A 27714-nucleotide genomic window follows, 5' to 3' on the forward strand; every position below is an offset into this window, starting at 1 on the left:
GTGTCATGCCAACAGTAAAGCATCCTGAGACCATTCATGTGTGGGGTTGCTTCTCATCCAAGGGAGTGGCCTCACTCACAATTTTGCCCAAAAACACAGCCATGAATAAAGAATGGTACCAAAACACCCCCCAACAGCAACTTCTTCCAACAATCCAACAACAGTTTGGTCAAGAACAATGCATTTTCCAGCATGATGGAGCACCGTGCCATAAGGCAAAAATGATAACTAAGTGGCTCGGGGACCAAAACGTTGACATTCTTGGTCCATGGCCTGGAAACTCCCCAGATCTTAAAACTTGTGGTCAGTCCTCAAGAGGCGGGTGGAAAAACAAAAACCCACTAATTCTGACAAACTCCAAGAAGTGATTATGACTGAATGGGTTGCTATCAGTCAGGATTTGGCCCAGAAGTTGATTGAGAGCATGCCCAGTTGAATTGCAGAGGTCCTGAAAAAGAAGGGCCAACACTACAAATACTGACTCTTTGCATAAATGGCATGTAATTGTCGATAAAAGCCTTTGAAACGTATGAAGTGCTTGTAATTATATTTCAGTACATCACAGAAACAACTGAAACAAAGATTTAAAAGCAGTTTAGCAGCAAACTTTGTGAAAACTAATTTGTGTCATTCTCAAAACTTTTGGCCACGACTGTATATTTCATCATTGAGGATTTCTAAAAATCTCGTCTCGTCTCGTTCTCGTGAACCCAATCACGTGTCTCGTCTCGTGAGATAAGTGTCTCGTCAAACCCCTACTCATTTGACAACACAATTAAACCTTATTTATTAATTAAAAGACATTTTATTTAACTTTTTTGACAGACATCACTACTGTAGATATTCTCTGTCCAAAGACATGCCAGCCAGTCTGATGTCAGCAATCCAAAGTGTACAAAATTATTCATTTCTAATTGGCTAATTAAGCACAGAAGTCTTTTTTCCTATGTACATGAACAGTCATGACCAGGGTGCGATTTGTGAAAAAAACAGGGGGGGGGGGGTGCTTTTGAAAACTTTTTTCCGATCTCCATAGGCACACTGTAAAAAATTACTGTGAATTTAAATAATTTAATAAAATTATTAGTTTAATAAAACCTGTGAAATGGTTAACGGTAAGTTCCCCTTCTATATATGGTGAAAAACTGTGTTGAACATTGCATGTAATTTTACAGTAGTGTACCGTTTTTTGAAGTGAAAACAAATATAAATTGACATTCCCTGAATTCCCTGAGTTTTTTTTTTATTTAATGTTTTTTGTTGAAATAACTTTTTCTTCTTAGATTTTTCTTGGCAGTTTTGTACATTAGGGTTGTATGTTACATCTAATGTTGTTAAATCAATGTTTTTTGCATTATTTCAGTTTTATGTGTGTTAGGGTTAGGGTTAGGTTAGGGTTAGGGTGTTAACATGATGGCGTTAAGTGTTTGTGTAAATGACACTGTGCACCTTCTATATATGTTTTATTTAAAACCTCCTTGTGGTGGGCTTTGGTTCATCATGTGATGTTGTCATCACCACCTGCTTTTGGTGGTTATCAGTGTATTAAAAAAGGTTAAAAACAGATTTCAGTACTTCAAAAGGTTGGTACATCACCATTATATCAGTTAAAAATTCAAAAATTACGGTATTTACCTGTATACTTAAGTGAAAACCGTAAAAAGTAAAACATTGCTACTGTATTTTTTACAGTAAAACTCTGGTAACCACAGCTGGCAGGTTTTTACCGTAAATTTTACGGCTTTTTTTTTTACAGTGCAGAGGTTGACCAAACTGTTAGTGTAATCTGTTAACAACGCGCATTATATACCCGTCTTTTTAGGCAAGAACCAGATAATGAGTGTCATGAAATGTTTTTAAAATGACAGAAGCTGTATGTGATCACAATTTAATAAAAACATAGTAAGTTAGGCCTATTAATAGTAATTATTTAATTTCAAACAACGAATACATTTTATAGAGAAGGTGAGCTTTCAACGGAGCTTTTTTGAAACTCTGAATCAGTAAACCACTGCGTCGCAAAAAGATTCACTGTTTCGAAGCGCTCCAATCGGATCACAAATCATTTGATTCAGATCGTTCAACTTCAAAGCGCCTATGGCGAATCATTTAATTCAGATGACTTTAAAGCACGTATCGCGTTTCATATGATTTAGATCGGGACGTAGGAGCGGCTTCACGGGATATTTCATCCCCACCGTGGATAAAAATCAGCAGAGGCAGAGATGCATAGACCAGAGGGAGGAAATTCCCCCATCCCCCCGGCAAATCGCACCCTGGTCATGACAATATTTAAATATCAGGTAGTAACAACATATTATGAGTGGTGTTCCAAACTTAAATATGTGGCAGTTTCTTCTGACCAGAATGACTCATTTACTCGGGAAGTGTTTTTTTTTTTTGCTGTGATTCCCTATTGTTATGTTGTTGTCATCGGGGTGTGTGCCATATGACATCGCTAAATAGTTTTACTATAACACTGTAGGATAGAGTCTCAAGGCTATAGTCTCCCCTGGATTAGAAGCAGGCCTTGCAAGGGCATGAATAAATGGAAACTGTACAAACAAGACACACTAATGAACACATCAATGACCAATAAATAAAAGTGTTGCATTAGATTGAGAAAAAGAGCATTTTTATGAGGTTAAAAGATAAGGCAATGATTTTAGGATAAGCAGATTGTTGGATAATTAGTCTTTGTATGGAAGGATTTCACACACATAAATAAAATGAGCAAACAAACAAACAATGCAACGTTAATGTGTATAATGGCTTAAATTTTCTCCGATTAGACTTTGAACGAGAAGGAGTGTGATGATTACAGTGCATTTGAATGAATGAGGGTTAGACTGGTATTCCTGGCCATGGAGGGGATTTCATTAACACAAAACTTCCTTATAACATAACAGAAATCTTAGGTTTTTAAAAGCATTATGAGCCTTTAGTATACGCGTCAGCTTTGTTTTAATAATCAAAGACAGTCCATCACTAAACAAAGTTTGTAATAATGCCAAAAAGCCATTGATAACTTATCTTTTTTCAGCATACTAACAATGACGTATTCTAGAGGTGGACAATGAAAGCAAACAGAGGGAGGAGAAATGAGTCTTGCTATACATAAGAGTTTTATCAGGGTGCGAAGAACTGCAAACAAACAAGTTTCTCAGGTTATCTGTATCATATCTCAGTTTAAATAGCAAGATGCTCATTTCATTTTATGGTTAAGAGACTTCACTGAAGGCCTGCTGAGGAGTAAACAACAATGCTGAAGGTATATTTGCTTACAAATATTTGACTCTAATTAATTTAGCAATTCATTTGGACACTAATTGTAATTTTATGTTTATACCAAATTATTTGGATGAGAATTTTAAAACTGAAAACATTTCAAGTTAAAAACTCTTTATTTTTATGTTTATATATATCAATACAAATACTGCATTTAAATGAAAAATTAAGTGCAATTTGAATTTAATATGAGATATTCTTTTAAATATTTGTTTGTGAAATTTACCCGCAATTTCAGTAAAAATTGTTTCTACACCAGTTTTCATTTCGGTAATAGTATACTGTATATAGTCAGTCTTTAAGGGGAGACACTGCAGAAAGAAAACACCCAAAAGACACCGTTAAGTGTTTCTTTTATATCACTTTATCTATTTGTGTCAACAGATTTCAATTACAATCCATATTTTTAAATGCTGTTTTCTCAAAATTATTTTTTCTCCTACACTGAGCCATAAATCTCTACTTCAGTAGCACTTACACACACCAAACTTTTCATTTTTATTCCTGTCTATATCCTGAAGGTTTTTACAGAGGACTTCATACACAATTCGCTTGATTTTATACATTCACTCCCCCAAAAATGTTAAAAAATACGTTTTTTGTCTGTTCAAAGTTTTTTTTTCTGAATTATGGAGTAACAAAATGAGATGCCTTCTGTAAAAACATTTAACTGTAATATGTCAAAAAACATACAACAAGAATTTCGAAACTGATTTGATCCAGTGTTTAGATTTCTGTACTAAAATTGTATGCAAATAAGTGCATTTTTCATTAAATAATGCCTCATTTGCATATTTAAACCTAACATTTTAGAAAACTTAGTTAACTTAGTTATCAATGTAATAAATCATTTGGGTAAGTAAGGTAATAACTACTAGTTAATTTTTTTACCCTATTCACCTGCAGTGTTTTGCCTTAAATGAGTGAAATGTATTTTCATATTCCATATAATCTTACATAAGTATATATAAATCGTACATAAGTATAAATGTTGCTGTCACAAATTTAAATGAAAATGCTGCTACATCTGTGTCACGTATCTGGTCTATCCTGTTATCATGAACTCTTGCACCACACTTCATGGACTTCATTCCCCACAAGCCACTGCACTAATCACTGCATTCACCTGCTCTCACTTTACTGATTACCGCTCACAGCTGCACCTCATCACACTGACTGCATTTAAGCTTCTCACACACACAGCCACTCTGCGAAGTCTTATTGTTCCGTATGGTCTTTATTTCCGAGCGTTTCTTTCCGTGTTTGTTTTCCCGTGTGTTTGATTCCTGGACTCCCTCCCGTGTTTGATTTTTGCTGCCAGCCCCGACCTTTCTGCCTGTTTTTTGACGACGATTTCTGCCTGCCCCTTTGTGTTTGTTTTGTTGAATAAATGCTGCGAATGGATCCGCACGTCTCTGACCCTCCTTGTGACAGAAGACTTCGCCAGGTGGCTGTGTGTGTGAGTGGCTTAAATGCAGACAGTGTGATGAGGTGCAGCTGTGAGCAGTAATCAGTAAAGTGAGAGCAGGTGAATGCAGTGATTAGTGCAGTGGCTTGTGGGGAATGAAGTCCATGAAGTGTGGTGCAAGAGTTCATGATGACATGATAGACCAGATACGTGACAATCTGTCTAAACCAGTTTAATTTCATGTGTTTCACAGCAAGTGTTAATGCCGTACTGGAACCTCAGTGTCACAGTGCTACGGGGAAAATTCAATCAGTCGTATGACCTTTGTGAGTCCATCAGCCCTCAAAAACATTGTGACTTGTGGTGAAATATTGTTAAAAATGCCTCAAAACAAGTGTTCTGGACATGTTTTTGCGTCTTTGCTGACTTTGATATACTACATACTACTTAGTCCACCCAGCAAGTGCGCTCAGACTTTGCTCTCTCTTCAGTGACTCAATGTGACTGCTTCGTCGTCTTAAAGTTACCCACGGCCTCTGCCTGCTGCCATCGCACCAAGACTGTACGAAACAGTGATGCACCAAACTGGAATGAAACGTTTCGTTTCAGAGTGCACAGCGGTGTCAAGGTGAGCAATTTTGGACACTTAATTTTAACTTAATTTTAGTTTTTGGAAACTAAAATAACGTGCTTGCATTAATTACTAAGGGTTTTCTTACCCTTTCAATCTCAGCTGCCAGCATGAAATGCTTCTCCACCCTCATTGTTCTTATATAACAAGTGATGAATGACATGCTGGTGACTTCACTAATAGTCAAATGCTGGAACAACAGCAAAGTAATTCTTTACAAATAATTAGAATAAGCACTTAAACTAACTCTCATAATAACTGGCTAAAAATCTTAATAATTGAATCCACAAAATAGTCCCTAATGGACAAAAATTGTTCCATTGCCCTGGGAAATAAGAAATAATTTAGCACAGACTGATAGCCAGTGATTTTTTTTCTTGTTGTTGCATATTATCAAAATTGCTTCCATGTATATCATAAGCCAGGGTTCTAGTCCATTCATGATTTCATTTGGTTGTTTAGCTTTTCTAAAGTAATTATCACTATATGATCTTGAGTAAATGTGCAAAGTGAGAATTTTGATCTCATATTTGAGTCCTCTAATGTAAAGTGAAAGAAAGCTTTTGAGCTAAAATAAACTCACCACTTTGTTCTTGTCTCCTTAGAACATTCTGGAATTCCACATATTTGATGCTGACAAGTTAACAAGCGATGATTTCTGCTCCACCATCCTATTCGACATCAATAACCTCACACCTGGACAAAAGCAAACAAAATGCTTCATTACGGAAGATAAGGTGGATGAAAATATTTTATTAAGTTATTTTATTTTTAGAAATTCTTTGAAGTGGAAGCCTTGGGTATCCATTACTTTAAATCAGTGTATGACAGTGAAGCATAACAAATTATGATTGAGTATAATACTTTTCGTCTGACGTTGTTGTACTTTTCTTCTAGAAAAAGAGTGAGCTGTGGGTGGAGTTTGAGATGACCGTGAGGTGTGTGAGAATGTTAACAATAGAAAACAATAATAGTGGTGTTATTAACCATGTAATGCGCATCGTTAGTGATTGTCCTCTTCCTCCTTATAAAAAAAATCATCCCTATTACATCAATCTGAATGAATCTGTCATTTTAACTGTTTGTTTTATTTTTCAAGCTCTGATGAGCCTGAACTATATTTCTCTAATGGAGTGCTGATGGTAAGAGTTTTGATAAATTAAAAAAAAAAAGAGGTTAGAAATTATCATGATATTCATGTAATGTTATAATCAGTAACCTCAGATACAGCTAAACCACTTACACGTATTAAAATAATTAATAGATGTATATTGTATTCAGTAAACACCTGGAAAATGTGCTTTTTCATTTTATAAATCTCAACATTTTATCACTTTATATTTTACACATACTGTACCAGTGGTGTGCAGTGATGCTCTGAATTGAAGAGGCAAAGTCCTCAATGTTTTTTTTTTTTTTAATCAAATGTAAATTTATATCCCGCTCACATCTTCTTGGTTACATAAACATTACTTAGACTATATTACATTATACCACATTACATTAACAATATAATCAATATTCTATTTATTAAAGCCAAGTATGAATCTCATTAAGTTAGTGTTTTTAAGCATTTTACATTTATTACAAAACAATAACTCAAGGCAGGAACAGTTTAAACATTAGGTTTTATCTGTGAACTCATGTTCAGCTATTCTTTTTAATAGTTAACTGGTCACTAGTCATCAAAGCTCGATATGTAAACGTTGCTCACAGACATTAGGATTTACATTAATTTCACCAAGATGAAACACACAAGTTTTATTTTGATTTAAGAAAGTGGCTGTAACTAAGTGTGTGAGTTGTTTACTTACTTTTTTTAATTAGTCTTCCCATTATATTGTTAATTCAGAGTAGCGCGCGAAACAACAACGTCAGCTCCTACGGATGCGGTGTTTATGCAAGTGGTACATGGTGGAAAAATAGAGTTTAGGTCACAATATAACGTTGCAATCAAATTAATAATAATATAAAAATAATAAATGCGTTCAGGCAATTTGACATGACTTGCCTGGAACGCTACAAAGTCGTAAATTGTGGTTTGAAGTCGTGATTGACAGAATCAAAATCCTGCCTGGTACTCAGCATAATTTGCAAACGTCAAACAGCACGCCACTAACACAAGAGGCGGGATTTATTGCATGAACCAATCACAACCGAACATAACCAGTCATATCCAATCATATCGCGATTGAGGCGTTGCCTCCTCTAACGTGACTTTCCCAAAACTCAGTGGACTCAGGGGAGTCAAGAGAGACGCGCAACACCGGAATCCAGCTGTAACTTTCTGGTGTCTCTGCTGGATAATGTTTCTTTAGAAAAACGAGTGATTCATACGCCTTTAATTTTATGTGCTGTAATATCAGCATTGTTTTATTTTCCATCCAATATTTTGAGGAGACACTGCCTCCCCTTACGGTGTTTTGGAAATCTTTGTTGATCTATGCAAAACATTAAAGGGACTGAACATTAAAATCTCTTATTTTTAGGCAGGTCCATTTTGTGCACTGGATGTGAAGGTGGAAAAACGTCTAAAGTCTAAAGGTAAATAGAAGAACACTGGATTATTTTTGGGTTTAGACTTGACCTCAAACAGATATTTCAATACATATGAGGCTTCATAATAACCACTGAAAGTTTGAGAAAATACTTGTTTATAAAAAATATCTTTTTAGTGCTAATTATAATTAACAGTAAATAAAAAAAAAAAGTTTTAGATTTGATATAAATATGACCTTGTTCATTTTTATGAACAATGCAGAAATGATGTGATATGTTTCTGTGTTCACCTCAGTGGAGAAGGACATGACGTTAAAACTGCAAGGTGCATATAAGGAAGACTGTTTGATCCCAGGCTCTAGCGAAAACCCCAGCTGTACTCAGACTTTTCGCTTCTACATTAATCGAGACGTGGAGACTGAGTTTAGTCTCATCCCACCAAAAGTGAGTCATTTATTAAACTGATGATTTCTTACCATATGATGCTTGTTTATTTATTTGCATGTTTGTTGTTTGTCCAGGCTGTGGCAGAAGTGGGTGGGACAAATCCAAATACTGCAGACATTCTGTCATCTGTCCCTATGAAACCATTACCAGCCAAACAGGAGATTAAACTCTCCATGCCTGTTGGACAGGTGGGTACTGATAAAATCAAATTGAAATGGTATACATACTGTACATTTGTTTGAAAATAAAAAGAAAAGCTACTAACTGCAATAATTCACTATTTCAGGATGAACTAGATCTGCAACTAAACACAGAGAGCCGGTAAACTTGTCTCTAATTAGCTCAAGAACATTTACAAGAAACTACTTGGCATGTAATCTATCAACCAAACCTGAATAATTTTAATTGTGTAATTGATCACAGTTAAATGTGACAAAGCACTGTGAACCACCATTTCCTTAACTGGTTTTAATCTGATTCCATTCATCTCTCAGAATAATCGTGTGTGTGTGTGTGTGTGTGTGTTTTCTGAAGCTCTGATGAAAAGTTGGATGTGCGTCTGGGTTTCGATATTCCAATGGAAGAAAAGGATTTTCTGGCCAAGAGACGAAAAGTCGTTTCACAAGCTCTTCAGAAAGCTTTGAATCTCAGCTCTGCACCTGAGCCCAGCAAGGCAAGAAAACAAACACAAACTTGAGTACAAACACATTCAACTGAAACACATTTCCTGGCAGGGTGACCTAACATGCAATTTTACTATTGCTCCTATTGTAATTTTAACTTTAATTTAATTTAATTAATAAATGTAATTATTTATAATTCAATAAATAAATTCTTGCATCGCATAAAGATGTTTTTTTTTTCTGTAAATGTGCAAGAATTCTGATACAGAATAACAAAAGTTCAATAAACGGCAAAACTATTTGCACTACAACCCTTACAACATTAAAATAAGGATAAGAAATACCAGTTTGCAAGCAGCATAACAACTAAAACTATGCTAAAACACTGGAAGCAGATAACACCTGAAGTTTTGCAAATTTAATTTACAAATTGCTTGCACCAACTTTTGCATTGAAAATAAGGTGGATATGGCATATTTATAAGATAGATGTGACTGCTTAGGTCCCATCAATGGCTGTGGTATGTTCTGTGGGTGGGACCAGAGCGATGATTGGCACATTTGGAGGCCTAAGAGCTCTGCAGAAACTCCAGCTTCTTGATGCAGTCAGCTACATCACAGGGGTTTCTGGCTCCACCTGGTGAGTGTAAGGAGCACATCAGGCCTGTACAACTCTCTTTGATTTGTGATTCTCTTTGTATAATGTCATTAAACATCAAACGTTCTTTCATTGTCTCATAGGACTATGGCTTCTCTTTATGGTGATGCTAACTGGTCAAACAATGACATAAACGGGGTTATGGAGTCTGTAAAGAAGGAAATCTCTAAAAGTATGTTCAGTATATTTTCCCTGGAGCAGCTCCAGCACTATAAAGCGAAAATGAAAGAGAAAGAGAAAGAGGGACACCTGGTATCTCTCATTGACATGTGGGGTATGGCTATAGAGTACCTCATCCAGGGAAAGGTACTGAATACCCATTGTGTCACAGAAATAAAAAACATTTTAGCATAAAATCTCCATCAGAAACTTCAAAAAGTCTTTTCTTCCTCAGAAAGAAATGGGTACACTATCTGAACAGCAGATGGCACTATCAAATGGGCAGAACCCTCTACCCATCTACACAGCACTCAACATGAAAAATGGCAAGACAGGATGTACCATAGAAACTGGTAAGTATTGACTTTGACTAATATGATTAATAAGTGCTTACTGTAGATACATTAACCATGCTTGTCTTTGTTCTCTTCTCCTTTAGAATGGTGTGAATTCACTCCATATGAGGTTGGATTTATCAAATATGGTGCCTTCATACCTGCACAAAACTTTGGGAGTGAATATTACCTTGGTCACATGGTCAAGAAACTCCCTGAATCTGGAATTCACTCTCTGTTGGGTAGATATATTCAAATACTTCAAAGGTTAAAGAATGCATTTTAAGTTAAAAATAATGATTGGTGGTTGTATTCAAAATGTGTTGTTTTTGCAGGAATGTGGAGCAGTATTTTCTCTGTAAGTCTGACTCAGCTTTGGAGGGTTGTCACTGGAGTGATCCCATCCTGGGCCAGCAAGATTGGGGAAGAAGTGAACCAAACAGGTAAGAGAAAGTCATGACAATAAGTAAGAGTTACCTGTGTAGCTTATCAAAAGTCTGGTTGCCTTTTAACTTGATCACAAGTACCCTTGTAAAAAAGAAGTGTGGTAAACTGTTTTGTATATGCACTTGTGTTTTTCATATAGTAAATATATTATCAGCTGCAATTACAATTTTGTGACAGCAACTATTCTGTTTAATGTTCGCATTGTTTTATCTATATGCAATCTATGAAAAAAAAAAATAGAGACAGACGACAACCCATCAACATTGGACACACTTCAGGTCAGCCCTATGATTAATTTGGCAAAAAAGCTGAGCAACTTTCTGACCAGCCGCCCCATTATCAGCCAAGTGTTCAACTTTCTTAGAGGCTTCCAACTGCACAGGAACTACAGTGAGAGCTGTGACTTCACCACATGTAAAGGTCAGAAAATCATTTATGCTTTTAAGTTCAGCCCAATTAGTAGTATTCCCCCTTTGATTCAGCTTAATTTTAAAGTGGACATTCTGCAGACACACATCCAGATGCCTTTCCAAACTCCCTGACACCAGCAGACACCACACTTGGTCTAGTGGACTCTGCGTTTGTCCTCAGTTCAGGATTTCCTCCTGTATTACATTCTAACAGACGTGCGGACGTCATTCTGTCTCTGAACTACACTTGGGACTCGAACATCTTCAAGGTGAGGGAGACCAAAAAGATATGGGGTATTATGAAGAGAATGGGATGAAATGTGATTCTGTTGTTTCTGTGTGTCTGTAGGTCATTAAGCAAACTCAGGAGTACTGCGCTAAACGCAAGATACCATTTCCAAAGATCGATTACAAAAAGTTGGAGTCTGAGCCGATTAGGGAAGTTTATGTGTTTGAAGATATAGAGAATCCAGAGGCTCCCATTGTGATTCACTTTCCCTTGGTCAATATCTCATTCAAGCAGTTCAAGTCACCTGGTGAGTACCGCCATCTGTAACGTACAATACATAAGGTTGCATAAATGATGGTAAACGATTTTCATTTTGTTTCAACTATTCCTCAGATAGAGATTTTCCTTTTGCATTGAGATACACAGTCAAGCGCAAAATGTATTTATATCAACTAATTGTGTCTGTTTGTGTGGTAGGAGTAAAGAGAGAGGGTAAGGAGGAGATCATGGAAGGAGATTTTGATATTGATTTCAGTATGTTCAGTCCATTTGCCACTCACAACTTTACATACACACCTGAGGATTTCCAGAAGCTGGCCGACCTCACCACCTACAACATTCTGAACAACAAAGACGTCATTTTAAACACGCTGAACAAAGCGCTGAAGAGAAACATGGAGAGAATTCCTGCTACAGAGGAATCATAGTTCTGAAGTTAAAGCTGAGAGCAGGATTTATTCAATTTTTTTCAAGAGTTCTGAAGGATTTCAGTAAATAATGGCACATTTCGTTTTTGTTTTTTTCTAATACATATATCAACTTTTGGAGCTTGAAACTAATTGGTCACCTAGTTAACTACATTGTATGGTAAGGAGCAGAACATCTTTTGTGCTCAATGGAAAAAAATAAGGCCTAGAACAACATGATTTTGAGTAAATGATGTAAATGACATAATTTTCTTTCACTGGTGAACTAATATATCTCAACATTTGTTGAGCAGTTATTTAACTACAAATTTTATGTTTGGAGTTAAACAGATGTTAAATATGTACACTACTGTTTAAAGGTTTGGAATCAGTATATTTGGAGTTTGGAGTAATATATGTTTCTACTTTAATATATTTAATATATATTTGTGATGATATACTAATCAATATTAGCTTCACATTATTTATTTTTAAAAAAGGACAATAATTATTAAAACAGCATCTTTGTTTCAGTTCATTTAACTTGTCACAATCATTTCTGTCGTTTCAACTCACTCTTCTTCATCACCAATTAATTTCAAAGTGTTCAAAAGTGTGCAATAACCTTCATCAGTTGGTTGATGTAACTTTGCAGGTTGTAATTGACTATTTCCATACTTATACATATATTTAAGGCAGTAATTTTCAACAAAAACTGTTTGAATTATTGAGACCACTATTTGGCAACACAATTAAGCTATATTTATTAATTAAAAACCATTTTATTTTATTGACAGACATCCCTAGATATTTGCTCTATAGAATGCCGTTGGGTTGTGTGACATATCTATACCTTGCACATTACTAAATAGTTTCACTAAGAGACGTAAAGAGTGCCACAAGTGCTTCAGAAAGCTTTGAATCTGCACCTGAGCCCAGCAAGGCAAGAAAACAAACACATACAACACATTCAACAACAGACACACACTTTCTGGCAGAGTGACCTGACAATTTTACTTCTGCTCAGGTCCCATTGGTGGCTGTGGTGTGTTTTGTGGGTGGGACCAGATCGATGGTTGGCACATTCTGAGGCCTAAGACCTCTGCAGAAACACCAGCTTTCCTTCCTCAGAAAAAATGGGTACACTGTGTGTACCCATTTTTTCAGCCTTTTTACGGCAGCAAACTTCCTTGACTATTACACCGGAATGGGAGTGTAGTTCCTAATCTTATCAGCCTAGAAAATTGAAGCTTTGCATTTCCACCAGTCTTAGTACACGATATAACTACAGAAGAGTCAAGTTTTAAATAGGACAAATATCGAAACTTGTTGGTCATTTTTGAACGTGATGCTATTGGTCTAATAGGATTCAATGATCTATGCTAAGCTATGCTAAAAGTGATATCGCCAGAACAGGAGAACGGCTGAATGGATTTCAAAACGGTAAAACTCAACTTATTAACTAGGGGGGAGTTGGAGAATGAGCCTATTTCCAAAAAAAGTGGAGTGTTCTTTTAATGGTTAAAGACAGTGACACTGTATAAAAAGGCCAAATCCGAGAAATGTAGTGGGTCTGGCTTCCAGTCTCATCTGCTTCCAGCAAATTTAGCAGTACAAAACAGCTCGTTTTGCTGATTGATATTGGAAACAGGTGTTTCTTACCATGTCATTTTAATGTATTGTCTTTTTTATAAACACACAGGGTGGAAAGCACAAACAATTTTTTTTTCGGTTTATTGCAGTGTTATTTTTCTCATTATTTCCCTAACGTGCCTAATGAAGCGAACATCTCGTACATTCACAGAAACAAAGTTTACTTCTGCATTGAAAAATAATGTGGATAAGTTGGTGGTGTTGCCACAGATGCAAATTTATACTGATCCACATCTCGCTTTAACCAAAAGTATCCACTTACGCTTGGAGACACGTGATGGCATGACAACAAAACAGCATAGCAGAGCCGGGGAGCAGCAGCAACGTTTGCATACGAGATATGAAAACAGCGGCATATATACACGTCTACTCTTTGTTAAATGTATTAAGCAATGCACCAAGTGTAGAGGAGAAAAAAATTACTTAAAGTATCGATCTCAGCAGGCTAGTATCGATCCGATTCCAATACCAACGTTAGTATCGATACTATCGATATTAGGATTGATCCGCCCACCCCTACTGACCAGCAGATGGCACTATCAAAAGGCCAGAACCCTCTACCTATCTACACAGCTTTCAACATGAAAATTGGCATGTACCACAGAGACTGGTAAGTACTGACTTTAATCAATATGGTTAATAAATTAATTTTTGCTCCTCAATCAATTCTTTATATTGATTGAGGACTACTAAAAGTCCTTACTGTAGACATGTTTTTCATTTATGTCTTTGCTCTCTTCTCCTTTAGAATGGTGTGAATTTACCCCATGAGGTTGGATTTACCAAATATTTTTTTTTAAATCTACACTTGCAGATAATATAGCATTAATGAAATAAAATGCAACTTAACTGCACTCTTAAAAATAAAGGTGCTTCAAAAGGTTTTTCAACCGATGCTATTTGGAACCATTTTTTGAATCCACAAAGAACCATTTAGTCAAAGGTTCTTTAAAGAACCAATTCTTTCTTAACTTTTTACTATCTGAGGAACCTTCTTTGCCACAAAGAACCTTTTGCGAAACAGAAAGTTTCTTCAGATGTTAAAGGTTCTTTATGGAACCATTTAGACAAAAAGGTTCTTCTATGGCATCGTGAAGCACCTTTATTTTTAAGAGTGTGCTTGTCACTGGAGCAGTAACTTATTACATATAAACCTGAGAATTACCAGAAAATAGCCAACCTCACCACAAACACGTAACAAAGACGTAATTTTAAACATGCTGAACAAAGCGCTGAAGAGAAACATGGAGAGAATTCCTACTACAAAGTACTGATTGGTTAATTATGCACAGAACTCTTTCCCCTATTTACAGAAACACTCATGACAACAATATTTAAAAAATATCAATAGTAGACACATATTATGACTCTATGAGAGAGAATGTTTATGCTTCCTTTTTTTGCTGTGATTCCCTATTGTTTCCATTGCCGTTGGGGTGTGTGCCATATCTATGCACTGCATGTCTATTACATCACTAAATAGTTTTACTATCCACCTTTTTTTCCCTCGTAAGTGTAGGTGTAGCCATTTGTAAATTTTATGGGTTTGGCTTTCAATCTCATCTGCATCCAGCTAGTTTTAGCTATACAAAACAGCTTGTTTTGCTGCTTGATATTGCAAATTGTTGTGTCTAATAATGTTTTTTTAATAGATAATCTTTAATTATGAACACACTGGTTTGTAGCGCAAACAGTTTTACCATTTACCGCATGTTGTTATTCTTCTCGTTATTTCCCTATAGCGGATAATGAACCGGAAGCCTCATCCATGGGCTTAGTTCTGCATTGAAGAAAAAGGTGAAAAACACTGTAGGATCCTAGAGTTTTCCCTGAATTGAAAAGCAGGCTTTGCAAGGGCATGGATGAATGGTAACTTCATACAAACAACCACACAAATGAAAACACAAATGACCATTTAATGAAAGTGTTACAATAGATTCAGATAAAGTTTAATGATAGGCCTTTGTCTCTTAATCCAAAAAAGATTTTTGGATACACTCAAAAAAAAAAAAAAAAAAAAAATAGCTTGTGCACCAAATTAAATTAAGGTAAACTATTCCATGCAATTAGTTCAGGTTTGTTGTTGAACCAACTTTAAATAATTTATTTAACTGAACTTGTTTTAGTCTTGTTGTATCACGACATGTATAAGAACTCTAAAATGTAATTTTGTTCTCATTAAAAACACTTAAAGGGGTCATCGGATGCCCATGAGTGAAGCTGCATCAGGAAGGATTCACACGAAGATGGATGCATACAGTATGTAGATCAGGATTGACGCTTTCCATTTAAAAACGAAAGTAACGTTAAACCTCTGCGTCTTCAGTGGTTCAGATGTCGGGAGTAAACGACTACTGCTATGTTCATTATTACATCCAACAACAAAACCTCAATCGCTCAATTAGAGTCTTCCTCACACAATGGCAATTGTATTGGGACTGTTTCAGCTCGGTGAGGGCGGGGCTAAGGTAAGACGCTAATGTCAATCAAATGTGTTTCATCACAATGACAAGAAGCTAAGAATGAACTAATTTTAAAAAGGGGATATTACTTTTAAAGATTAAAAAAATACCACTGGGTGGATTTTTATCATTGTAGGGTGGTTGTGTACACAAACTGCCAACACACATTAATATTCACACAACATGTAAAAGTTAGTTTTGCACTCAATGACCCCTTTAAAATGACCATTTTTGTCAATGTGTTTCCCTCCTAATGTGACCCCATACAAAGTATGCTGGGAACTACACATCTACTTTTCAGTTAGTAGTGTCAACAAAAATTAATTATGTAGTCCTAACACCAAATGATTAGGCTCAATGATTTTTTTTGACAAATTTAAGTTCACTGAACATAATGGAAATAAGTTAGGTAAGAATCAATAAAAAAAATCACAGATGATTGGATCATCAGTCTGTTACCAAGAAAATAGTTTTCCACATTGTATAGAAGGTATCGTACATGTGAGCAAACAAAAGACAAACAGTGCTATGTTAATGTTTATGGTGCTGCAATTTTCTCAAATTAGGCCTTGAATAGAAGGAGTGTGATGATTACAGTGTATTTGATAGCGGGTTGGACTAGTATTCATGGCCATGCATGGGAGGGTTTTCATAACCACAAAACTTCTTTATTATATAACTGAAATCCTAGGTTTTTATTATAAAATTATAAGGCATTATAAGCCTCCAGTATGTGTCACCTTCATTTTCCTAATTGAAGACACACAGTCCACATAAAAACAAGGTACTGTTGGCATGTAGCCTTTGATAATTTATTATTTTAAATCTATTTTTAGCATTTTTAGTTTTTGTCAGTACAACATACTAACAATGACATATTCCATAGATGACGATGACTACAAACAGGAGGAGAATTTTTGATTCCACCCTTTAAACACAAAACACCATCATATATTTTATCTCAGTGTAAAGGGCTGCGGGCAAACTATTTTCTCAGGATATCTGTTTCATATCTGTTTAATTAGCAAGATCTTCATTTCAGTTTTTTGGTTGTGAGCCTGCTGAGGAGAAAACAACAATGCTGAAGGTATATTAGCTTACAAATATTTGACACTGATGTATTTGGCAATTTATTTGAACACTTTTGTAAAAATGTTTTGTGGATGAAAATTTGCTAATTGTTTTTAGAACTTAAAAGTAGAACATTTAAACCATCCTGACAAGCCTGATTTGTCTGTTCTGCTATGAAAATGTAAAAATGTTATTTTTATGTAAATGTAAATGTAAAAGCAAAAAACAAAAATTTGAAATTTAAAAGAAAGAATTACTTGCAAAAATGTTCACATGATAAAAATTTAATTGTATGGATTATTTAATTATGTTTTACAAGAAAATGCTCTTTCAGTTTTTCTAATTCAAACTTCATGTTTAAATTAATGTGTTATGTCATGTTTTCTGTGTTTATTTGTGAAATGCACAGCCTGAAGAGTTCACTTCAAATGACTGAAATGGATTCTTATATTGCATATAATCTCACATAAAGTTCATACACTGTAAAAAGTTTTCACCAGATTCAACTTAAAAACTTAAGTTCAGCAGCTGCCTTAAAATTTTAAGTTAAATCAGCTTAAAACTACAAGTCATTTTAACTTATTACACTTAAAATGAGTTGATTTAACTTGTGAGTTAAAATAACTTAAGTTGATTCAACTTAAAAATTTAAGGCAGCTGCTAAACTTATGTTTTTAAGTTGAAACTTTTTACAGTGTATGTTTGTGTTACAAATTTGTTACAAAATACTGCTACATACATTAAACCAGTTTAATTTTATTTGTGTTTTACAGAAAGAGTTAATGTTTTACTGGAACCTTAGTGTCACAGTGCTGCGGGGAAAATTCAATCAGTCATATGACTATTGTGAGTCAATCAGCCCTCAAAAACATTGCCCTTGTGGTTAAAAATGCTTTAAAACAGGTGTTCTGGTTGTATTATGTGTCGATTTACTGCATACTGCTTACTCCACCCAGCAAGTGCTTAGTGCGCTCAGACTTTTCTCCCTTTTTAGTGTCTCCAAGTGACTGCTATGTCGTTTTAAAGTTACCCACGGCCTCTGCCTGCTGCCATCGCACCAAGACTGTGCCAAACAGTGATGCACCAAACTGGAATGAAACATTTCGTTTCAGAGTGCACAGTGGTGTCAAGGTGAGCAATTCTGGACACGTGAAAGAAAACTATTTTAGTGGAAAATAATGTGCTTGTATTTATTACTGAGGGTTTCCCTAACCAAAACATTTAGTTGTAACTGGGGCTTGCCCTTTTAGTTTTAGCTGCCAGCATGAAATGATTCTCCACCCTCATTGTTCTTGAATAGCAAGTGATGAATGACATGCTGGTGACGTCTCTAACAGTCAAATGCTGGTTTAACAGTAATTCCATACAAATAATTAGAATAATCACTTAAACTAACTCTTATAAAAACTGGCTAAAAATCATAATAATTTAACCCCCAAAATATTCCCCAGTGGTCAAAAATTGTTCCATTGCCCTGGGAAATAAGAAATAATTCAGCACAAGCTGACTGTCTGTTTTTTGTTGTTCTTGTTGTTGTTGCATATTACAAGAACTGCTTTTCTAAAGTAATTATCACTAAACGAACTTAAGTAAAATTGCTTAGTTGTGATATATGTTATATGAGCAGAATTTTGACCTTATATTTGAGTCCTAGTGTATAGCGAGAGAAAGCTTTTGAGCTAAAATAAACTCACCAATTTGTTCTTGTCTCTTTAGAACATTCTGGAATTCCACATATTTGATGCTGACATGATCATGAACGATGATTTCTGCTCCATCATCCTATTTGACATCAATAACCTCACACCTGGAAAAAAGCAAACAAAATGCTTCATTATAGACGTTAAGGTTTGCATAGTCTTTGGAAGTCAAGTGGAAGTCTTTGGTGTCCACTACTTTAAATCAGTGTATGACAGTGAAGCAATACAAATGTTGATTGAGTTTAGTCCTATTCATCTGACTATGATGTACTTTTCTTCTAGAAAAAGAGTGAGCTGTGGGTGGAGTTTGAGATGACCGTGAGGTGTGTGAGAATGTTAACAATAGAAAACAATAATAGTGGTGTTATTAACCATGTGGTGCATATTTTTTACTGTCCTCTTCCTCCTTCCTCATCAGTCTGAATTAAACTGCCATTTTAACTGTTCCTTTTCTTTTTCAAGCTCTGATAAGCCTGAACCGTATTTCTCAAATGGAGTGCTGATGGTAAGAGTTCTGTTACATTAAAAACACGATAGAAATTATCTTGATATTCATGTTAAATTTCAATATAACCTTAGATACAGCTAAACCCACTTACCCTAAAATAATTAATAGACAGACGTACATATTGCATGCAGTAAAAACCTGTATACTTCTTCCATTTGATAATTCTCACAACATTTATATCACTGTATAATTTACACTTATACTGTACCAGTGGTGTGCAGTGGTGCCACATTTTCTTGGTTAAACATTACTTACACTGTATTGCATTACACTAGTCTATTTATTAAAGCCAAGTATGAATCTTATTAAGTTAGTGTTTTTAAGCATTTTACATTTATTCCAAAATGATAACTCAAGGCAGGAACAGTTTAAACAATCTATTTTTTTGTGAACTTGTGTTCAGCTATTATTTTAATAGTTAACTGATCATCAGTCATCAAACCTCGATAAACATTGCTCACAGACATTAGGATGTACTTTAAATTTCACCCAAGTTGATTACTCACAATTACTCATAAGTTTTATTTTTACTTAACAAAGTGGTTATATTTAAGTGGTTATCCCCTGATGAGGTAGCAGAGCTGCATCGCACAACAGATCTCGCTCTCCGTACCACCAAGTATGTCCCTACCCACATGGGTGGGACTATGGTGTTTGCGAAGAGACATCTGTGGGTGAACCTAGCTGAGGTCGGGAGGAAAGAGAAGAACTTTCTCCTCGACGCACTGGTTTCGCCTTCAAGGCTTTTCGGTGCCTCTGTTGTGACGGTGGTGAAGACATGCTCAGCCCCCTTCAGATCCTTCAATTGAGCCTGAACAATACAGGGGTCCTGCTCCATCTCGTTCTGAGGAACAGAGACGAGTTCAGAAGGCTAGTGTTGCAGCCCGTGCCCCTCCCCCACCTGCAGGTTAGGAGTCTGTCCCCTACTATCGTCCACTGTTATAGAATGGTCTTAGTTCCATGACTACATCAACCCCGGGTCAACCCCTTCTTCTGTCTCTTTAGACAGCATGGAGCTAGTAGTAAAACCCCCTGGGAAAACACTCTCCTTAAATCTGATCACTTCGATAAGTGTCCCACGCTACGCCTGGGCATCTTTTCTAAAATTCACAAGAATGGTAAGTGCACATGCATCTGGGGCATTTTTCTGAAATCCACATGTGTGGTAAGTTCCCACCAAGCTCTGGGTTCTTTTTTTAAGTACTTTACAGCATGGGTCATGTGTTTTCACCTCGTTCCCATTTTTGGAGTTGGCTTAAAAACCCAATCACCTGGGTTCAACTCTCCTAGATATCACAGCTGATATCTACCGACTATCCGCTATTTAGGGCGAGTCACTTCTAGTGGCCCCTTTCTGAACGGTCCCAGGACAGGTCCGCTGCCCTCATATGAGAGTCAGTTCCCAAGGGAACGAGACCCTATGTTTGCGGTAGCTCCTTGTTCTAGGTTTCTCTGTTACTTAGCCGTTTCCCCCGAAGGAATCTCCTGAGTCCAAGCATTGAGCTGTGCCCTGGGTCCAGCCTTCTACCCATCCAGGTAAGAGGGTAAGAGTTCAGGCCTTTGGCCGTGGGGGATAACGTTTCTGACAGCCGTCACCACATCCTAACAAGGGCAGTTCTTCTCAGAATTGGTGCTTAGTGCTCGCTGTCATAGCATGCACTCCCCTTAGCATGGCAGCATAGGTATAACCGTTCCCCAAAAGAGCCCTCTAGAGGACGCAGTGAGGGTTCCCTCAAAAGGGAATGTCTCAGGTTGCAAATGTAACCATGGTTCCCTGAGATAGGGAATGAGACGCTGCATCCTCTAGTCTCTTCGCCATGCTTTGGACAATAAGCTTCAGCCGATGAAGTGAATGTTGTGTTGCACTGGAGCCTCTTTGTACTGTGGTTGCCCGATAGTGACGCAGCGGCAGTGACAGTTGCACCACGGTGACACAAGTCATGCTGCGGTTCCCCAAAAAAGCGCCCTCTAGAGGATGCAGTGTCTCGTTCCCTATCTCAGGGAACAATGGTTACATACATAACCTGACACGATTCCTGCTGTAATGTCACCGAGTGATTCATACGATTTTTAATGCTGTATTTTGTAATATTGGCATTGTTTCTCATCCAATATTTTGAGGAGACATGCTTCCCTTGTTTCCCTTGAGGAAACACCCCTTTGTACTGTACAGTGTAGTAGGAACAAGTTTAGGTTTCCACAAAACAAAACTAACTGTGCTTTGGAAATCTTTCTTGATCTATGTAAAACATTAGGCCGGTCCATTTTGTGCACTGGATGTGAAGGTGGAAAAACGTCTCAAGTCTGAAGGTAAATAGAAGAACACTGTATTATTTCTGGGTTTAGATATATTTTTAAGTTCATCTCTGCTTTTAACTAACCAAAATCAGATATGTTAGTAAATATGAGGCTTTATAATAACCACTGAAAGTTTGAGAAAATTGTACTTGTAAAAATTATATTTCAGTGATAATTAAAATGAATGGTAAATATAAAATAAAAACATTTTCGATTTTTTTTTATAAATATGACCATGTTCCTTTTTTAAAGGTGCTGCATTAAGAACAATGTAAAAACAACGTGACTTGTTTCTCTGTGTTTATCTCAGCAGAGAAGGACATGATGTTAAAATTGCGAGGTGCACATAAAGAAAACTATTTGATCCCATGCTCTGATAAAAAACCCAGCTCTACTAAGACTTTTCGCTTCTACATTAATCGAGACATGGAGACTGAGTTTAGTCTGATCCCACCAAAAGTGAGTCATTGATTAAAATTATGATTTCTTACCAAATCAATTAGCATGCATATCACTAGCAGAGAGTGTATGTTGCTTGTTTATTTGCATGTTTGTTGTTTGTCCAGGCTGTGGCAGAAGTGGATGGGACAAATCCAAATACTGCAGACATTTTGTCATCTGTCCCCATGAAACCATTACCAGCCAAACAGCAGATTAAACTCTCCATGCCTGTTGGACAGGTGGGTACTTATATACATACTGTATGTTTGCTCCAAAATAAAAAGAAAAGCTAACTAACTGCAATAATACACTATTACAGGGTGAAGTTGATCTGCAACTTAACACAAAGGGCTGGTAAAAATTTTAAATATCTCTAATTAGCTCAAGAACAACTTGAAACTCTTTGGCATGTAATCCATCAACCGAACCTGTTTGATTTTAATTGTGGAATTGATTGTAGTCCAGACAAAGCAACATTTCCTGAACTAGTTTTAGTTTGATTCCACTCATCTCTCAGAATAATCGTGTGTGTATGTGTTTCTGAAGCTCTAAAGAAAAGTTGGATGTGCGTCTGGGTTTCGATATTCCAATCGAAGAAAAGGATTTTCTGGCCAAGAGACGAAAAGTCGTGTCACAAAGTCTTCAAAAAGCTTTGAATCTCAGCTCTGCACCTGAGCCCAGCAAGGCAAGAAAACAAACACAAACATGACTACAAACACATTCAAAAGATACACTTCCTGTCAGAGTGACCTCACATGCAATTTTTACTATTATTTTAATCATAATTTTAATTTAATTAATAAATGTAATTATTTATATTTCAATTAGGCCTATTTAATTTATGCATCACAGTAATATGCTATTTTCTGTCAATGTGCAAGAATACCGATACAGAATAACAAAAGTGCAATAAACTGCAAAGCTATTTGCGCTACAACCCTTTGTGTTTCAAATTATGAAAATACATTAAAATAAGCGTAAGAAATATCAGTTTGCAAGCAGCATAATAGGCTGTTTTGTTAGTTACGCTAAAAATGCTGGAAGCAGATAACACCCAAAGTTCTGCACCAACTTTTGCATTGAAAATAAGGTGGATTTGACATATTTATAAGATAGATGTGACTGCTCAGGTCCCATCAATGGCTGTGGTATGTTCTGTGGGTGGGACCAGAGCGATGATTGGCACATTCGGAGGTCTAAGAGCTCTGCAGAAACTTCAGCTTCTTGATGCAGTCAGCTACATCACAGGGGCTTCTGGCTCCACCTGGTGGGTATCAGGCCAGTACAATTCTATTTGATTTGTAATTCTCTATGTATAATGTTATTAAACATCAAACGTTCTTTCATTGTCTCATAGGACTATGGCTTCTCTTTATGGTGATGCTAACTGGTCAAAAAATGATATAAATGGGGTTATGGAGTCTTTAAAGAAGGAAATCTCTAAAAGTGTGCTCAGTATTTTTTCCCTAGAGCAGCTCCAGCACTACAAAGCGAAAATGAGAGAGACAGAGAAAGAAGGACATCTGGTATCTCTCATTGACATGTGGGGTATGGCTTTAGAGTACCGCATCAAGGGAAAGGTACTGAAAACGCTGGATGCCAACGAAACAAAAATCAAATATGTTTCTCTATCCGAAACTTCAAAAATTCTTTCCTTCCACAGAAAAAAATGGGCACACTATCTGACCAGCAGATGGCACTATCAAATGGACAGAACCCTCTACCCATCTACACAGCTCTCAACATGAAAAATGGCAAGACAGGATGTACCATAGAAACTGGTAAGTACTGACTTTAAATATATGGTTAATATGTTAATTAGTATGCTCCTCAATCAATTCTTTTTTATTGAAAGCAACTAAAAGTGCTTAATGTAGATATGATTTCCATGTTTGTCTTTTTTCTCCTCTCCTTTAGAATTGTGTGAGTTCACCCCATATGAGGTTGGATTTACTAAATATGGTGCCTTTATACCTGCACAGAACTTTGGGAGTGAATATTACCTTGGTCACATGGTCAAGAAAATCCCTGAACCTGGAATATACTCTCTGTTGGGTAAATATATTTAAATACTTCAAAAGGTTAATAAATGAATTTTAAGTTAAAGATAGTGAATGGTGGTTGTATTCAAAATGTTGGTCAAAATGTGTTGTGTTTGCAGGAATATGGAGCAGTGCTTTCTCTCTGAATCCGACTCAGCTTTGGAATTATGCCACAGGAGAGATCCCATCCTGGGCCAGCAAGATTGGGGAAGAAGTGAACCAAACAGGTAAGAGAAAGTCATGACAATGAGTAAGAGTGCCTGTGTAGCTTATCAAAAGCCTGGTTGCCTTGATCACAAGTACCCTTGTAAAAAAAAAGAAGTATGTTGTGTTTTTTTCTTTTTGTAGGAGACTGAGTAAATATATTATCAGCTGTAATTACAATTTTGTGAAAGCATATATTATGTTTTATGTTTGTATTTGTTTTATCTATATGCAAACTATGAAAAAAATGTATCCTTCCTGCAGAGACAGATGACAACCCATCAACATCAGACACACTTCAGGTCAGCCCTATGGCTAATTTGGCAAAAAAGTTGAGCAATTTTTTGACCAGCCGCCCCATTATCAGCCAAGTGTTCAACTTCCTTAGAGGCTTCCAACTGCACAGGAACTACAGTGAGAGCTGTGACTTCACCACATGTAAAGGTCAGAACATCATTTATGCTTTTAAGTTCAGCCCAATAAGTACCATTCCCCTTTTGATTCAGCTTAAATATAAAGTGTACATTCTGCAGACACACATCCAGACTCCTTCCCAAACTCCCTGACACCAGCAGACACCACACTTGGTCTAGTGGACTCTGGTTTTGTCTTTGGTTCAGGATTTTCTCCTGTATTACGTTCTAACAGACGTGCGGACGTCATTCTGTCTTTGAACTACGCTTGGGACACAGACCACTTCAAGGTGAGGGAGACCACAAAGATATGGGGTATTATGAGGAGAATGGGATGAAATGTGATTCTGTTGTTTCTGTGTGTCTGTAGGCCATTAAGCAAACTCAGGAGTACTGCGCTAAACGCAAGATACCATTTCCAAAGATCGATTACAAAAAGTTGGAGTCTGAGCCGATTAAGGAAGTTTATGTGTTTGAAGATAAAGAGAATCCAGAGGCTCCCATTGTGATTCACTTTCCTTTGATCAACGTCTCATTCAAGCAGTTCAAGTCTCCTGGTGAGTACTGCAATCTGTGACCTGTAAATTGGTGTTATTAAAGGTATAGTTCACCCATTAATGAAAATTTTATCATATTACATAAGGGTGCATAACTGATGGCAAACAATTTTCATTTTGTTTCAACTATTCCTCAAATAGAGATTTTCCTTTTGCATTGAGATACACAGTCAAGCGCAAAATGTATTTATATCAACTAAAAGCAATTGTCTGTATGTGTGGTAGGAGTGAAGAGAGAGGGTAAGGAGGAGATCATGGAAGGAGATTTTGATATTGATTTCACCAGTACGTTCTCTCCATTTGCCACTCACAACTTTACATACACACCTGAGGACTTCCAGAAGCTGGCCGACCTCTCCACCTACAACATCCTGAACAACAAAGACGTCATTTTAAACACGCTGAACAAAGTGCTGAAGAGAAACATGGAGAGAATTCCTGCTACAGAGGCATCATAATTCTGAATTGATGTTGAGACGGGAAGTTAAAGCTGACAGCAGAATTATTTAGTTAATTATAGGATAATTCACCCAACAATGCCATCAGTTATCACACTCATAATGTTCCAAAACTGTGTCATTTCCTTTTTTCCTTTTCCCAATAATCCATTCTCAATAAAAGTGAAGAGTGACCTGTAACTGCCAAGCTCAAAAAATGAGAGACAGCATCATAAAAAGTAACCCAAATGTCGCAATACTTGCACTTTTCCAAGTGTTCCGAAGTCAAAAAACATGTTTTGTTCAGAAACTTTGTCTCAAGGACAGCCCAGCATTTAAGTTTATAAAAGTATTTACTAAAATCACAAATTTCATTGTGTATATTCTACTGTGGTCAAATAATACTTGACAGGTGTATCAAGATAATGGCACATTTTGTTCTTTTTCTCACACATACATCAACTTTTGGTCATTTTTGGAGCTTGAAACTAATTGGTCACCTGGTTAACTACGTTTTATGATAAGGAGCAGAATATCTTTTGTGTTCCACAGGGAAAAAAAGGCCTGGAAATGTGAATGATTATTTCATTGGTGAACTATTATTATTTCAGAACATTTGTTGAGTAGTTATTTATGTTGCAGTTACAGATGTAAAATATGTACAATACTGTTCAAAGGTTCGGAGTCAGTATATTTGGAGTTTGGAGTAATATATTTTTCCACTTTAATATAAAAATATATAACTATTTTTATCAATCATATTGTTTAAGAAAATGTTTTGCAATGATATACTAATCAATATTTATTTTAAAAAAATGGACAATAACTATTTTATGAAAACAGCATCTTTGTTTCAGTTCATTTAACTTGTCACAATTATTTCTGTCATTTCAACTCACTTTTCTTCATCAGTAAATGAATTCAAAGTGTTCAAAAGTGTACAATAACCTTCATTGGTAAAAATTTCTTGTGGTTTCTCATTAAAATCCATAAAAGTAAATGGTGTAAATTACATTGCTAATGTCATAGAATAGCATAGCTTAATATAGCGGTGCACATTGTAATGCACTGTTACAACTTTCCCCATCTGCGTGACTGGGATTTAAAGGGGTCATCGGATGCAAAACTAACTTTTAAGTGTTGATTGAACATTAATGTGTGTTGGCAGTTTGTGTACACAACCATCCTACAATAATAAAAATCCACCCAGTGGTATTTTTTTAATCTTTAAAAGAAATATCCCCTTTTTAAAGTCAGGTCATTCTTAGCTTCTTGTCAGTGTGACAGCACACCGACAGAGGACGCTCCCACGATAGTTGATTGACATGAGCGCCTTACCTTAGACCCGCCCTCACCGAGCTGAAACAGTCAGACTCCGATCGCCATTGTGTGACTCAGGTGCAGACAAGATTGCTTCAATTGAGCGATTGAAGTGTTCTGTTGTTGGATGTAATAATGAACACAGCAGTCGTCATTTACTCCCGACATCTGAGCCGCTGAAGACAGGTTACTTTCGTTTTTAAAAGGAAAGCACCGATCGTGATCGACATAATATGCCTCTATGTTTGTGCGAATCGTTCCTGATGTTTTTTTATGCATCTTTGTGAATGGCCTTTCTTAATAATGTGCTTGTTGGCAAGTTTCGCTGCTTAATGTGGCTAAACGCTGCTGAACGTTGCTAAATGCGTCTAAAGTAAACATTACGTCTCATAATAACCACAGCAAAGAGGGGCAGGTTGAGCAGAGCTCATTTGCATTTAAAGGGGCCATGCCATGAATTGAGTTGAGTTTTTGCAGAGCTGATTTTGACAAAATAAAAGGGTGTTTTTTTACACTACTATTGAGAATTTTTAACCAAAGTATATTATAGACTTTTCATTAAGACCCTAAAAAATCATATGAGCTAGCAAACTGACATAATCAACGTAGAATCGATGTTTCCCGTGGCGTCAAAACGACATTGATCTCCAATATCGATCCGGCATCGTTTTGCTTATCAGGGTAATGTTGAATCAACGTCTGCTTGCCATTTAGTGTATTCTGCTGGTTTGCAATGCATTAATAAACTGATAAATAACAGATTAGAGATTAAAATAATAGCAGATTTGT

At 36.4% G+C, this 27714-nt stretch overlaps 1 protein-coding gene across 1 annotated transcript; it reads left to right on the plus strand.

Moving 5' to 3' along the window:
- Positions 1 to 3217: 3217 nt before the first annotated feature.
- Positions 3218 to 25968, plus strand: LOC141295339 (uncharacterized). The gene is given in 41 exon segments (XM_073826556.1): positions 3218 to 3271; positions 4950 to 5022; positions 5188 to 5324; positions 5933 to 6064; positions 6225 to 6265; positions 6427 to 6469; positions 7817 to 7871; positions 8122 to 8270; positions 8348 to 8461; positions 8560 to 8594; positions 8808 to 8946; positions 9399 to 9535; positions 9637 to 9859; positions 9948 to 10065; positions 10152 to 10289; positions 10383 to 10490; positions 10735 to 10914; positions 11004 to 11173; positions 11254 to 11440; positions 11611 to 11822; positions 14221 to 14244; positions 16977 to 17021; positions 17779 to 17851; positions 18000 to 18136; positions 18722 to 18853; positions 18988 to 19028; positions 19168 to 19210; positions 21469 to 21523; positions 21822 to 21970; positions 22078 to 22191; positions 22272 to 22306; positions 22499 to 22637; positions 23083 to 23219; positions 23310 to 23532; positions 23616 to 23733; positions 23870 to 24007; positions 24114 to 24221; positions 24463 to 24642; positions 24732 to 24901; positions 24982 to 25168; positions 25394 to 25968. Coding segments are annotated over 41 exon segments (4926 nt in total). The 3' UTR covers positions 25627 to 25968.
- Positions 25969 to 27714: the final 1746 nt, after the last annotated feature.

The sequence above is a fragment of the Garra rufa genome, chromosome 21 (genome assembly GCF_049309525.1).
Source record: "Garra rufa chromosome 21, GarRuf1.0, whole genome shotgun sequence".
NCBI classification, from domain to species: Eukaryota; Metazoa; Chordata; class Actinopteri; order Cypriniformes; family Cyprinidae; genus Garra; species Garra rufa.